The 14,946-nt window shown below is 37.5% G+C and overlaps 1 protein-coding gene across 2 annotated transcripts; it reads left to right on the top strand.

Annotated features, from left to right (window-relative positions):
* The first annotated feature begins 3,236 nt into the window (after positions 1–3,236).
* fam83ga (family with sequence similarity 83 member Ga) lies at positions 3,237–11,002 on the top strand. 2 transcript variants are annotated; one of them, XM_073944909.1, is made up of 6 exons: positions 3,237–3,281; positions 3,409–3,852; positions 5,377–5,544; positions 6,424–6,548; positions 6,655–10,381; positions 10,473–11,002. In XM_073944909.1, exons 2-6 carry the CDS (start codon positions 3,832–3,834, stop codon positions 10,920–10,922), a joined length of 4,491 nt encoding a protein of 1,496 aa, XP_073801010.1. In that variant the 5' UTR covers positions 3,237–3,281; positions 3,409–3,831; the 3' UTR covers positions 10,923–11,002. The 2 variants fall into 2 exon arrangements, with proteins under 2 accessions (XP_073801010.1, XP_689861.3); XM_684769.8 differs by having other exon boundaries at positions 3,237–3,852.
* Positions 11,003–14,946: the final 3,944 nt, after the last annotated feature.

The raw sequence follows: 14,946 nt of genomic DNA, 5'->3' as shown, positions 1-14,946 counted from the left end.
TCCGGCATGCTACCCGAGGATGTAGAGGTGTCGCGCATGAAAGTGGAAAGAAAGTGGGGGGTAGAGAAATAGTGGGGCGTTGGATAGTGGAGAGGTGTAAGAGCCGTGAAGTAAGTTAAGAGCTGGGGCGGGGGATTGTAGTTGCAGACGAGAGTGAAGAGGGTTGGGGGGTCACGAAAAGAATACAGCGGACGGGGGAGGAGGGGGAGAAGGGGAATCAATAAAAATAAGGTGCTGGATCAGATTTCAGAGGTGCTGGATCCGGCGTGTTCTGGCACAAATTAAGCCCTGGATATAATCATATTAACAAGACAGGACGAGCGCAAAGCAACCGGGATTAAAAGATCTGTTCAGCTCTCTGTGACCATCAATCATTATCAAATGTCATCAAGAATGAGTTTTACAAGTTTAAAAAGTTTTTAAAACAGTGCATGTGTGTAATGAATTACAGCGATTTTATCTTCTTTTACATCACAGCCGCATATCAGTACAATTATAAAAGAAGACGATTCAATCCTGGCTTATGGACGTTAAATCAGGTTTATTTTGTACATTAACATTACAGATATCTATAGAACAGTGGATATTAACGTGTATCCTGTTACATTTGCCATGCAAAAACAATGCAAAGTTAAATGCTGCATTTGTGTGTCTGTGTGACTGCGTGAACTTTGTAATGGCATTGTGTGTGACTCATCGTTGCAACTCCACAACAAATACATCAAATATTAATTGGGAAAGTTCTTACTGTAGTATTTCTCACAAACATTACACGAGATCTGCTTCCTTCATGTCTGTCACTGTGCTTTTTATCTGATGCAGCCAAGGTGGAGATTGAGGCACACTCTGACAGGCACGCTGGAACGGTGTGTAGGGAGAACTAGCATTTAAGGCACAGCCACCAAAAAAAGCTACATGGTCTACAGAGCAGAAAAACTAATTTTCTGAAAGATATAATAAATAATCTGATGGGTGTTTGAGCTGAAGCTTTACAGACACATTCTGGAGAGACAAAAGACTTCTCTTAAATCGTGAAAAGGAGGTAAAATAGGTGCTCTTTAAAGTCCGCATGAACCGGAAGCTGCGACCTTTATTTTTTTCATTTTGTAATGCAGCTCCTAGAGAAACGGAATATAAAATGTGTAAACAGTGGGCGTGGCTTGTTTTTCTACAGCGAGCTGAATGGATGTAGTAAAGTAGACATCTCATTCAGAAGGATCGGGGGAAAAAAGTTGGGGTAGAGTTATTACAACCTAACAGACACTGCATTGCAAAAGATGCCAAAGACATTTAAGTGCAAAACAGGAATATCGCATAAAAGACGTGCGAATAAAGCAGCGTTTCCATCAAATGAGTTAAAGAGAACAAAATCGTTACTTGCTGAGTTACTGGCATCAAATGTTAAAAGTAAAAGCAAAATTTGCTGCGGTAGAAGAAGCTGTGTCGATCTTTTTATTCATTTAATACTAAATTCTGCGCCTCAGAAGACGATGCCGACACACAATGAACACGCGTTCGAAGGCATGAGACGCAGAGCACAGACGCTCTTGTCAGTTCTGGAGGTCATTAATAATGTAATAACACTAATACCGAAAGGATTATGGTGTTTAAGAATGACCGAAACAACATTTCAGATGTTTTACAGTGTGCTCAGCCTGCTGGTTTGTCCATTCCTAGACATTTTTATATAACAGGATCTCATAACAAAATCACATGACTTTTTTAAATGGTAAAAGTGTTTCATTTATAGTTTAGGTGCATCTTTTCATATGTTTTTTATGCACATTTTTAAAACTTATGCGCATCATGTCGTTTCCATCAATCATTTTTATGCATGCACATAAACGCACATAAAAGTAGGTGGATGGAAACATAGCTACTGACAGTTGGAGGTGTGTGGTTAAATATGTTAGCATATTCCTAAAATATACATAATCTGACAATTAAACTGTAAAAAAACAGAAAGTGCATTTTTGGATTTCAATTTAAAATCAGAAGGGCAAACTATTTTTTCCCTTAATGACATTCACAAATGAATTGTTCACCACAAAACTAGCAATGTGAGCTGACAAAGTTATATGGCTAGTTTTTATTTCATGTGGACTTTAATAGCAAAATTAACTAAATACTTAAAAAATATGGTCAGTAATCTAAATTCCTTAGTTTGGTTAAGTAATTACTTTTGAATTGCTTTTAACTACTTTCAACCTATTTGTTCCCAAATTTAATAGCTTGAAATGCAGATGTGATCGTTCTATAATTTAGTCACATTGTGGGAATAATTTGTTGTGATTTGATTCATTTTAAAAACATTAAAATGTAGTACAGTGGCTCAGTGGTTAGCACTGTCGCCTCACAGCAAGAAGGTCGCTGGCTCAAACCCTGGCTGGGTCAGATGCCGTTTTTGTGTGGAGTTCACAAGTCCTTCCCGTGTCCAAAGACATGTGGTATAGATTAATTGGATAAGCTAAATTGGTCATCATAGTGTATGTATGTGAATGAGTGTGTATGGATGTTTCCTAGTGCTGCGTTGCATCTGAAAGGGCATCCGCTGCATAAAACACATGCTGGATAAGTTGGCGGTTTATTCCGCTGTGGCGACCCCTGATAAATAAAGGGACTATAAAGGAAAAGGAATATAAAGGAAATAAAATGTAAAGTAATTGCCAGTATGCAACATTTCTGGAATCACATTATGTAATTCAGATTAGCCTACATGTAATAGATTAACACACATGCATCTGATCTGAACATCCCCTTTTTGATACATTAACATAATTTAACACATTATATTACCAATATTTACACAAATTACATTATTATGGTGTTTAAAAAGCTAATTCACGTCAACTCATTTAAAAGATTTCAAAAGAATCAGTGACACTCTGAAATGTATTGTGGCTAAACCACAGGCAGCCTTTCTGGGTCATCTGTCACTTCAAAATGAATGACTGCAGTATTAGGTGCTGTGTGTGTACAGTTAACAATAATACCAAATACTTACAAGACCAGCACGACGCAGCAGCTTATTTTACTGCCTAACTGCTGTGAAAGTATCATGGTATGTTTGAACCAATGGTTTGAACTCATGGAAAACAGCAATCTCTAAAAGTTTGATAACGCCGAGTTCTCTCGTTGGTTGTTAGTCACGTGACTGAGGTGTGCACGCTCACCTGCTTAACTTGAGCATTTGTCGTGAACACGCATAATAGAAAGTATTGCTGACAGGATCAACCAGATGAGCAGAGGTGACTCAAGGAACCGGATCTAACATTGTTTGCGTACGTCTTTTTTAATATACGAAATTTTAATGAGTGGTTTCAACAGTTAAACTGTACCTGTCAATAACAAAACTATGTTAAATGCTGTTTAAAATACAACTGAGCTCAAGTAATGGCACTGTCACAGGTCCAGTGCCTTGATGACAATCACATCAACGCGCGCACTAATGAGTCCAAGCCGGAGTTTTTGTACAGTGAAGGTCAGAGACTCGCGTTGGAGACACTGATCCACGCCGGACGGGACGCTTTTGAGGACTACATCAAAACAAACAGCATCCGCTGCTTTCTGTCGGACCTTGAGCTTGAGAGGATTTTCGGGACCGCGGAGGTTTATTCCCCGGGATCTCCTCAAAATAATGCTGAGGTTTACTGGGAAGGTGATGGGGAAGAGATTTCCCTACAGTACTGGCCCGACCGCTCGGACCGCTCCATCCCGCAGCTGGATATCGGATGGCCGGACCGGGCGTCCTACCGCGGGGTGACCCGTGTTCAGGTGTACACTCAACCCCCTTATGAGGGACAGTCACATATTAAAGGGGTCGTGAGAAAAATGATCGGCCAAGCACAGAAGGTAGGTGATGAATGTTTTATGAGGGGATGATTTTTGTTGTGACTCAGCTCTGGTGAATAAGACAGTACTGTTCAAAGTACAGTGGGCATGTAGAGATCTACACGTGTGCTCGAGCTCATAAAACAGGCTGATGTCATATATATTTTTGAGTTGTAGGGCTGGGCACCGCTGGAACTTACTAACTAAAGATTTAAACACTTCATAGGCTATATGGGGTTTAAAGCAGCACATCAATAAACAGCCTTAGTATTATTACCACATAATCAACCATGTAGGCTACTGTTTTAATTTTGTTTTCTGAGCTCCTCCAAATTTGAATGTTATACATTTTAAACATTATTTACAGAAATAAAGTGTAATAGTATACAAAAAAGGTGTCCGAATTCTAATTAAATATTACTATATAATAATAACAATTAACTGGCATAACATTTTTAGACTTTGCCACTATCATTCAAACCACTAGGTTTTACATATTTGTCTTAAAATTCTTAATAATAAGATTCAGTGTTACTTATTTTAAGTAATGAGATTAAGTTATTTTTTTCTTGCATCTCTTCTGAAGCCTGAATGATGATTTCACCCAAACCATTTTTAACAATAAATAACAAAACATTAAAGTAGATGCTTTAATTACTTTTTCAATGTAAATAAAGTACTTTAATTTGATATAGAAGCAAATGATATAAATATAATATATAAATATGATAAATAAAAAATGTCAATGTGAATAATGTTAATATAATTTATCCACACTGAACAAATAAGAGTATAAATAAATGTAAATAGTTATAATTACAAAGTGATGATTTAACATTATAGTTGTCAATTATTAGCACCGTTTATTTTTTCCCCCAATTCTGTTTAACAGAGAGAATACTTTAACACATTTCTAAACATAATAGTTTTAATAACTCATTTCTAATAACTAATTTATTTTATCTTAGCTATAATGACAGTAAATAATATTTTACTAGATATTTTTCAAGACTCATTCGGTTTAAAGTGACATTTAAAGGCTTTACTAGGTTAATTAGGTTAACTAGGCAGGTTAGGGTATTTAGGCAAGTTATTATATAACGATGGTTTGCTCTGTAGACTATCGTAAAAAGAATATAGCTAAAAGGGGCTAATAATTTTGACCTTAAATATTTTTTTTTTAAACTGTTTTTATTCTAGTCGAAAAAAAGAAATAAGACTTTCTCCAGAAGACAAAATATTATCAGACATACAGTGAAAAATTCCTTGCTCTGTTAAACATCAAACACACTTAAGTAAATTAAATGGAATAGAAAATACCAGATCATACTCAAGATCCTCTTTTAAAAACATTATAGGAATATGAATTACAAGTTTAGGCAAAAGTTTATCATCCCATAAAAATATAATTCAGAAAAAAATAAACATTTGGACCACAATAACAAAGTACAGTATGTTTTTGACAGCTCTTACATTGTATAGTTTTTGTTTGTTTGTTTGTTTTGTTTTACCACTAAGTTCTTGCTGAGACCCTTTCCTTTGCAGGTTATTGCAGTTGTCATGGACTTATTCACCGATATTGACATCTTTAAAGATCTCCTAGATGCAAGTTACAGGCGAAAGGTTGCTGTGTACATTATGCTGGAGGCCACTGGAGTAAAGCACTTCATGAGGATGTGTGAGAAAGCAGGCATGCACACTGGACACCTCAAGGCATGTCACAATTTGACCTAGAGTTTAAGATTATTAATGATTCGTTCACAGAAATAATTAAAATATACAGCGCTTTTATTACATTATTAAAACCAAATGAGAGAAAACTTTTGTTACCAAAACTACTCCAAATCAGAAAGTCAACAGCCTGAGGCAACTGTGAACACTTATGACTCTTGACACTCTTGTTAATCGAGACAGAACAGATTTCTGTTGCTGGAATTTAATTATGCTACACAAACAAAACATTTTTAAATAGACCAGAATTTTATACTGCATTAAGTCATTTCATCTATAGTGTTGTTTTCACACAATGTAATACAAACAAATCAAACGTACTTACTTCAAAACTTCTAGATTATGTGTAACAAACATTATGGCCCAGTTTCACAAACAGATTAAGCCATTAAATTAGCCTATTTAAGCCACATTTATAAAAATGGCCTTAGAAAAATACATTACTGGTGTGCAACTGGAGACAAAAGATGCCTGACATCTTTTGAGACATCTCACTGCATGGTATTTTTTAGTTGAGACAGCTCAAACATGCAATTTAATATTGACTAGCCTCAAACCTTGTCTGTAAAGCTGTGGACAAATGCAAATATCTTGACCTAAATATCTGCTATATTAGCTTTTGTCTATCACCAAAAGGTATCGCGTACACTTGGTGGTAGTACAACTCTGGTTGAATGTATAAAAAACACAAATGATGATGAAGACCTGATCACAACCAGAATAATTCTGTTTTGGCCTTATATGTTTGTTTTAATTGTTTTATCAATTAAAGTTATATGTCACGGAAAACATGCATACACATATGTACATACATTTTTTTCTATAAAAACCTTAAACAAACATGCTTTGTTTTACCAACAGAATTTGCGAGTGCGCAGCATTAGGGGTGCAGAATTCCTCAGTCGATCCTCAAAAAGAGTGTATGGAAGCCAAAGCCAGAAGTTCATGTTTATTGACGGTGACAAAGCAGTCTCAGGGTCATATAGGTAAGTCTGGTTATAGCAGTCTTATGCAAGGTTACATTTATAATTCTAGTTACTTAGAAATCCTTATGCTAGTATTAAAATTTAAAAAGAACCTCTTAACTTTCAGCTTCACATGGTCTGCCTCCAGACTGGACAGAAACCTCATCACTGTTCTCACCGGCCAGGCAGTCGACACATTTGACACACTGTTTCAGGACATGTACATGCTATCTAATGGAGTGTGCCTGAGCAAGATTAATCTGAGCAGTGAGCCTGAACCTGAATACGTCCCTCAGGCAGTACCCACTCCACTTCCATCAGCCACCAAAGCACTCAAGCTCATTAACCCGAAATACACTCTGGTCTCCAACTGTGCTTTTACCACCAATGGACCTGTATCTGACCAGACAAGTGCCCAGAACAGCACTTCTAAGAATCAGACAGAAGTTGTCAAAGTCACCCCAGTGGTGCCACCTGTTCACCCGGGACTGCTCAACCTGGAAAAGGCGGACATGATCAATTATATCCCAACCTGGCCTGATCCTGACCCACCGAGTGACGTCATTGGTTTCATTAATATAAGAGATGCTAACAAGCCGTTGCAAGCTCACCTTATGCGTTCAGAACTCTTTGAAGTGTCTCAAGCCATTCGATTCAAGGATCCTGTTCATGAGCCAGTGGAATCTTCATTTCTGAGAGCTAGTCCTGGACCCGTATCTCAAACATCGTCTCACCCTGAGGTTCCAGCTCAGAAGCAAACACCAGGAGAAGCTCAGATGGATTTTGATAAAAATCAACATCAAACGAGCAACCAGAGTGAGAATCTTGTTTTGCCTTTGGAAAAGCCAAAAATGATGCATGTGCTAGCATTTAATAAAGTAGATAAAGAGGAACCCTGTGTGTCAGAAAAAGACCTGGACACTAAGTCTTTACAGAGCAAAAACATTTGCACCAAAAAAGACTTTGCCAAAGCAATTTCATCTTTTCAAGACGATACAGTCTCAGATACAAAGGGAATCCAGGATACTTTACAACCTCTAAACTGTTCTAACCATACCTCAGAAGAGTTGTACTGGAAATCATCAGCAGTCTCCAACAAATCTGATCTTGTGGAGTCATTTGCAATCCCAAAAAGCCCTTCTGTCAAGCAAAGCCAAGATGACCAAATCATAACTGATGTTGTCACTCAAAACCACATTGAAACAAAACCAGAAACAAATCAAAATGGCTGGAATGGTACAAAGATGTCTAACTGTGACTCTAGCATGTCTTCGTTGTCTGATGAATACTATGAGTGTTTTAGCCCAGTGGCTGACTTCAGGTCTGTGGAAGATATCTTTGTGCCTGAAGAAACACGAGAATCTTTGCCTAATCCGATCAAAAAGGGTCATCAAGGGCAAGCAATTCTTCGTTCAAAATCATGCCCTGCTCAAGACTGTGAAGATTTGGGTAATTCTCAGAACTATTTTACTCCGAAACTTTTGAAAACCTCTTGCAGTATTATCTTCAATTTCTTATCAGCAGAGTGCAAAACAACAGCTGCACTTTCCAAAACCACCTTTGCCCAAGAAAACGACAAAGGTGCTATAATAAATGATAGTAAACAACCGGTCAAAGATAGTGAAAGCTGCTGTTTCTTACAGACTCCTAATGGTTATTTAAACTTCTCTTTAACATCAGATGAGTACTTTGAGTGCAGTGACACAGTGGGTTTGAAGTCAGAGATTGACTGTGTGGTTTCAAAGGAACTCAGTTCAGCTGAAAACATTAATGAACCTCAGCGAATAACAAAGCTCATACTGGAAGCTGAGAAACTACCTGAGCTAGGCTGTCAAAACATTAAAGAGAAAGTTGAACCTGAAATGCATTCTGGACAGGAGCAGCCTGAATTTCAACATGTACTACACATGACAGCTGATAGTAACCTGCCAGATGGCTCAAGGGCAGTTTTATTATCTGAAGATAATACTCAAGCTCAATCGAATGACAAACTTCTCAAACAAGTACAAGATTCTGAAGTTACATCAAAGCCAGCGGTAGACACTGAATCGATGAGCAGTGTTTTGCAACAACATATGGCACGTGCATCTCAACAGTTTTTAGAGAGACAAACCAAGGCAGTGTCTGTAGAGTTAACTGAAAAAATGTCAATACAGGACTTACAAATAGAATCACTACAAGAGGTATTACCTCATGCAAGTCAGAATATAAATAGTAAGGATAAGTTTGTGCTGTTTGATAAGAGAAATTCAAACCCAGAGTTTGAGTCGGAGGTTAGTGTAGATGTAGTATGTGAGGAACACTTTGTAAAGTCACTCCAGGATTTACAACCTGAGTTAAGTTCAGACTTAATACCCAAACCTCCAGAAGTAAACAAAGTAGCTGACAAAATGGCAATGCAGGACTTACAGCTTAAGGCAAGTCTAAATTTAATGTGTGAGGGATCTAAAAAAGAATCAGTACAAGGGTTACAGCCTAATGCAAGTCTAGATTTAATAGGTGAGGTAAAGCCTCTATGGTCATCTAAGAAAAATTCTGAGTCTGGCTTTGTGTCTGAGGTTAGTGTAGATTTAGTATGTGAGGAACAGTCTGTACAGACTCTCCAGGACTTACATCCCGGGTCAAGTTCAGACTTGCAACTCAAAACTTCAGAAGTAAATGTGTGTGTAGAGAAATCTGAAAAGAAGGCAATGCAGGACTTACAACTTGAAGAAGGTCTAGATTTAGTGTGTGAGGAATCTGAAAAAGAATCACTACAAGGGTTACAACCTGATACAAGTCTAGGTTTAACAGGCAAAGAGAATCCTCTACTGTTAGCTAAGAAGATTTCAAACCCAAACCTTGAGTGTGAGGTTAATCGAGATGTAGCATGTGAGGAAAAGTCTGTAAAGTCACTTCAGGACTTGCAACCTGAACCAAGTTCAAACCTACTACTCAAACCTACAGAAGTAAATGTGTCTGTAGAGGTAGCTGAAAACAATGCAATGCAGGACTTACAACTTAAAGTAAGTCTTGAGGAATCTGAAAAAGAATCACCACAAGGGTTACAACCAACTGCAATTACTTTAATAGATGAGGAGAAGCCTCTACTTTTAGCTATGAAACATTCTGATTCTGGCTTTTTGTCTGAGGTTAGTGTAGATGTAGTGTGTGAGGAACATTCTGTAAAACCACTTCAGGACTTACAACCTGAAGTAAGTCTAGACCTAATGCTCAAACCTGCAGAGGGAAATGTTATCCTGCACTATGCAACCGACAGTGTGTTTAATTGCTCAATACTGCAAGATAAGGCAGATGTAACTTCTGTAATTCCAGAGAAGCCTGAGATAACAAAGTTAATAGAGTTGCCTAAGATTAAGGAACTGCAAAAGTCATTGACTTGTTTAGATTGTAGTTCAAAACACCAACATAACCTCAGATCCGAAGAAGATGTGAATGAGCATTTAAGGTTACCGAATGATGAGGTCAGTCAAGCAGTGTTAAAGATAAAATCTGAACAGCACAATTCTCAGATGAAAATTCCAGAACAATTTGAATCCATTGAGCTGTTGATATTAGAAGATTCCGACCTCCAAATGACAGAGCAGGACCAGTCTGATCCCGGAAGTCCAATAGTTGCACTGAGCAAAGAAACAAAGATATGCAAAACCAAGCCTATACAAATGAAAACTACAATTGATAGAAAACTTACAGAGGAGAAGCTGGGTCATGAAGTTTACAGTAGAAATGGGAAGGAAACATGTTACCCAACTGCCCCTGATGAGGAGAAACAAGAAGGGGAACATATTTGTACAAATCAAACGTACAAGAACCTGCCAGAGGCAAAACCCAAGATGGAAAGTCTGGCAAGGAAGGTAATGAATTCTTTCAGTACTATCAAGAAGCAAACTCTAGTTCTGAATTAAGGGATAATATTATTAATTCATGTTCTGTTCTTGCTACTAGCACTCACTTCAGACGTCATCCAGAATTCCTATTCAAGCTAGAAGAGGGTCAACCAAGTTACCCATTGGCAAACTAGACACTTCTAACTGCTCATCTGGGCTTCAAGCTCCTAAGTGTGGCATACATAAACAACTGCCTGGAAAACCTATGGGACAGAAGAAGACTAGCATTACACCCCCTTCATCTCCTGAAAAGCCATCCATAGGAAAAATCACTCCAGTTAGGCCAACACAAATACCACAGAGACCCACTTGGACAGTCCCCACACCGAACAGTCCCACCTCTCCCACAAACCAGAACCAGCAGACTGCACCCAGAATCAAGCCACCAGACCAGCCAAATGTTTCCAGGTCTGCATCCATGACAAAGTATAGCAGGTCTTCTTATGAAATATCATGTACACGACAGGTTAAGAAGCAGGCGGTTAAAGGCATTCTGCCGAGCCCATAAAATAGCAGTGTTTACACTGGGAATGCGGTTAATGCCGAGTTCAGACTGCACAATTTTCAAAGTAGTCACAGATGTCTTCATACTGCATGACTATCTGAGCTTGTGTTTCATCGCTACATTGTTTACACTGCAAGATAGATCGGTGGCCGGGAGTTTCACACTGCTTGACTTTGGAATAGGAAGAATTGCAGACAACTTTGTCTTGGTTCGCAAACTACATCTCACATCCAAACACAAGCGAGAAGTGACATGGAAACAAGGTAGTGTATCTTTTGTTATTAACTACACAATGAGAAAGAAGCTTTTAGTGGGGTAGTGGTTGTGGTATTTCTCGGATGACATGTCAAACAGACATGGGCGCTCCTGCCAAATTTCAACTAGTTTTTCCTTCATTTCTTGGGCTCAAATAGATCAAAAAGAAGCATTTTTAACTTCTACCCTAACTTCCCGCTGACCTGCAGATACTTAACTAGTGGATGCCACTCTCATTGGCTGTAGGTAATCGTCAATGTTATTTTCAATAAGAACACATTTCACACGCCATGGTTTGAATGGCCGACAGCTCCAGATATTTAGCATGCCAAATATGTCATGGGTGTCAGCGACTCATCTGCAATTCTCTCAGATCTTGTCACAATAGTTCACACTGTGTGATTGTTACTCAGCTGAATAAGCACTGCTTTGCCTGTGATTTTGTGCATTCGATGGCGATTTTTCAAAACTTGTAGGCGAGTCAAAATTGGGGCTAAAATCATGCAGTCTGAACTCGGCATAACAGGGGAAAAAAAACAGCGTGATGGATGTAATGTGTATTTATGTAATACATTAGGCGTGTATGGCCATACACCCAAAGCACTTCACAATCATGAGGGGGTCTCCACACAATCACCAATTTTCAGCATACACTTGGATGATGCGATGGCAGCCACAGGACAACGGTGCGCTTACCACACACCAGCTATAGGTGGAGTAGAGAGACAGTGATAAAGCCAATTCAGTGGATGGGGATGATTGAAATGCCATGATGGTTAAGGGCCGAGAGGGATTTTGGCCAGTTACACCCCTACTCTTTACGAGAAGTGCCATAGGATTTTTTAATAACCCACGGAGAATCAGTACCTTGGTTTCTCGTCTCATCCGAAAGACAGTGCTCACTGACAGTATAGCGTCCCCTTTACCTTTATTGGGGCATTAGGACTCACAGACTACAAGTTGAGCACCTCCTGCTGGCCTCACTAACACCACCTTCAACAGCAACCTAGATTTCCCATGTGGTCTCCCATCCAGGTACTGACCAGGCTCAGCCCTCCTTAGCTTCAGTCAGTAAGGGGTCTTGTAATGAATCTTTTGATGAATGCCCTGTTCCAATTCTGCGGTTCTTCAAGTGTTTGTGCTACTTCCAAAATGAAGGATGGATGTATTTGAAACATTTGTTTATGATTTGATTCATGAAAATAGTCATATTTGGTGTAGGCATGGCGCAAGGTAATAGTGCAATCTGCTGTAAATTGATTTAATGAATGCAATGATGTGCAATAGAAAAAAATATATATTTTAGTATTTGTTTTTATTGAACTTATGTTGAACTTTGTGAGTTGATCAGTATTTATTGTTGTTATTGTACTTTGTTTGTTAATCTCATGTGAAACTTTGTTTTATTCATTCCGTTTACCAGCGCAATTGTATCTCGCTATAGAGCACTTAAGCAAACAGGGTTTTCCCTATTCAAACAGGTTTCATCATGTTTTATGTAAATTTTAGTTATACCTTTATGACAGTTCCTAAAGTTATTCTAAAACTCTATAACTATATTTATTTTTCTATTTAGCTTATTTCAAAATGTCTCAGTAAACTATCAAAAATCAACATTTGCTTTATTTATCTAATACGCAAAGCCTACTGAAGGAAAAACTGGACATGGATGCTGTTTATGTTTTGATTGAGGTCAGAAACTGCAGACTTTGTTTGGCTGAAGATTACAACTCTCAGACTCTACATTTGTAAACCAGCATTTATCAGATCGAAACAGACCTTCATCTGATCATCTGATTATGGCTGAACTTTACTCCCTTATTCAATATTATGATGTTTTACCATCATTGTTCTTTATTGGAGCAACTTCACACTGGGTTTAAACTAATCAGATCACAATATTCAGCATTTCACCACCATTTAATATCAAGCTAACTTGTTTACTCAGCAACCTGCTTCCTCTCTATTGCAGCAGACTATTGTGTTATAAGATTACAGTTCTGGGAAACTTTGCTGAGTGATTTACATTGAAGTTAGATTAGACATCTAAATAAGTTTGCCATAAGGTCTGTGTGAGTTTTATGCTGTCAGAAAAGGCAAATAAGCATGATATCAGCAGAAGCAAGCAAATTCAGAGAATTATTGTGACACTAATGACCCCACTAAAGGAGTTGTTTCAATAAGAAAAGCATCACACCCAACATAAGAACGCTTTTAATATTCATTATTATCAGATGTTCCATCCAGTTCAACGTGCATTACATATATAGCACAGTGATTATATGGTTACATCTTGTTTGGATGCTAACCACAAACTTTTTATTCGCCTATTTAGCTCGCCCAAATTGAAACCCAGTACATCAGCAACCTGTTGAACCACTGTTATTTGCAATAGTAATATGTGCACAATGATTTACTTGTTGATGCAGTGTTGTAATAGAAAAACAACAGAGCCAACTGTTGTGTCATGTGTGCTGTTTGAGTAATTGACTAATGCATTAAAAGGAGTGTTGAGTTTAATAAGAGAATTCATTCATTTTGTATTAGAAAAGTTGTCGTTATTGGCCCTTTATTGAGAAGCAAAGTCAGTAACGTCACACATTGGTATAAAATATATTTCTTTCTGAATCCTGAAGTAAATGTGCCATTCCAAACATTCTCCAGAACATAATTTATTTAAAAAAATGTTGAATTGAGAAGGGGAAACTTATAAAGAATTACATCAAATTGAAAAACTGAAAGACATGGTTTAGCATCTACAGTTAAAATGGATCAAAGAATAGTCAGAACAGCAAACATGCAACAAAATATCACCGTCAGACAAATCAAGATCATCTGAAATGACCTGTAAGTGCAGATATTAAGATGATGTCTGAGGAAATCATGCTATGGGGATGTTTCTCATACCGTGTCGTTGGTGCTATTTATTATTTCTGAGTTTCAGGGATCAGTGTAAATGCATCCAAATACGTGGAGATGAGGTTTTTCTATTCTGAAGAAGGAATGCCCCTGAAATTAGTGTTTCATCCAGACAATGACCACATTAAAACAAGTAATCGAGCAACAAGTTGGTTTCAGGTGAAATAGATTGAGGAACCGAAGTGGCCTGCTCAATCCCCTGACCTCAACCCAATTGAAAACTTGTGGTAGACATTAAAAGAGAAGTTTCTGAAGAAACATTCAAAGAAACTGCGGTGTAGTTGTTCTAAATGAACTGAAAGAAATTTTTGGCGACACTTTATAATAACTGCACACTATGAATCATTTATTAAGCATTAGCAGATCGTGAATTCATTATCGGTTAAGCATTAAATCTACATTAATAAACGTTAGTAAGCAGTTTATAACTGCAGATACAAATGCTGTATTCTTGACTTACAAGCACTTGTATAATGTGCTTAATGATTGAGCTTTGATACTTTAATGATTCTTTTTTTTATTACTAAATTAAGTATTGCATTATATACAAACCAGTTATTTAAGAATAGGCTGTGGTTTTTAAAGATCAATCAGAATGAGTAAGTAAATGATTATTAAACTACTCAAATCAACATTTATATATTATTATTCAGGCATATAATAGTAGTTAATTTGTTTATTAATACATGCTTTATGAACTCAACTTCATCCAGTTTTGTGACCTAATCTAAAGCTAGGACTATTTATGCTTTATAAATCTTGCTTTATAAAAATGACATTTAAATGCTCAGTTATATTCTAAACAAGAAAATAAAGAGAAAATAAATGACTATATTCATTTCTATTAATTTCA

Source organism: Danio rerio, chromosome 3 (genome assembly GCF_049306965.1).
Source record: "Danio rerio strain Tuebingen ecotype United States chromosome 3, GRCz12tu, whole genome shotgun sequence".
NCBI lineage: Eukaryota > Metazoa > Chordata > Actinopteri > Cypriniformes > Danionidae > Danio > Danio rerio.
The sequence above is the reverse complement of the archived record's forward strand: the minus strand, read 5'-3'. Positions and strand labels throughout refer to the sequence as shown.

Coding starts and splice junctions, on each gene's coding strand:
- fam83ga (XM_684769.8), top strand. CDS start 3,394: ATGGCACTGTCACAGGTCCAGTGCCTTGATGACAATCACATCAACGCG. Junction 3,853..5,376: donor TGATCGGCCAAGCACAGAAG/GTAGGTGATGAA, acceptor TTTCCTTTGCAG/GTTATTGCAGTTGTCATGGA. Junction 6,549..6,654: donor GCAGTCTCAGGGTCATATAG/GTAAGTCTGGTT, acceptor CTTAACTTTCAG/CTTCACATGGTCTGCCTCCA.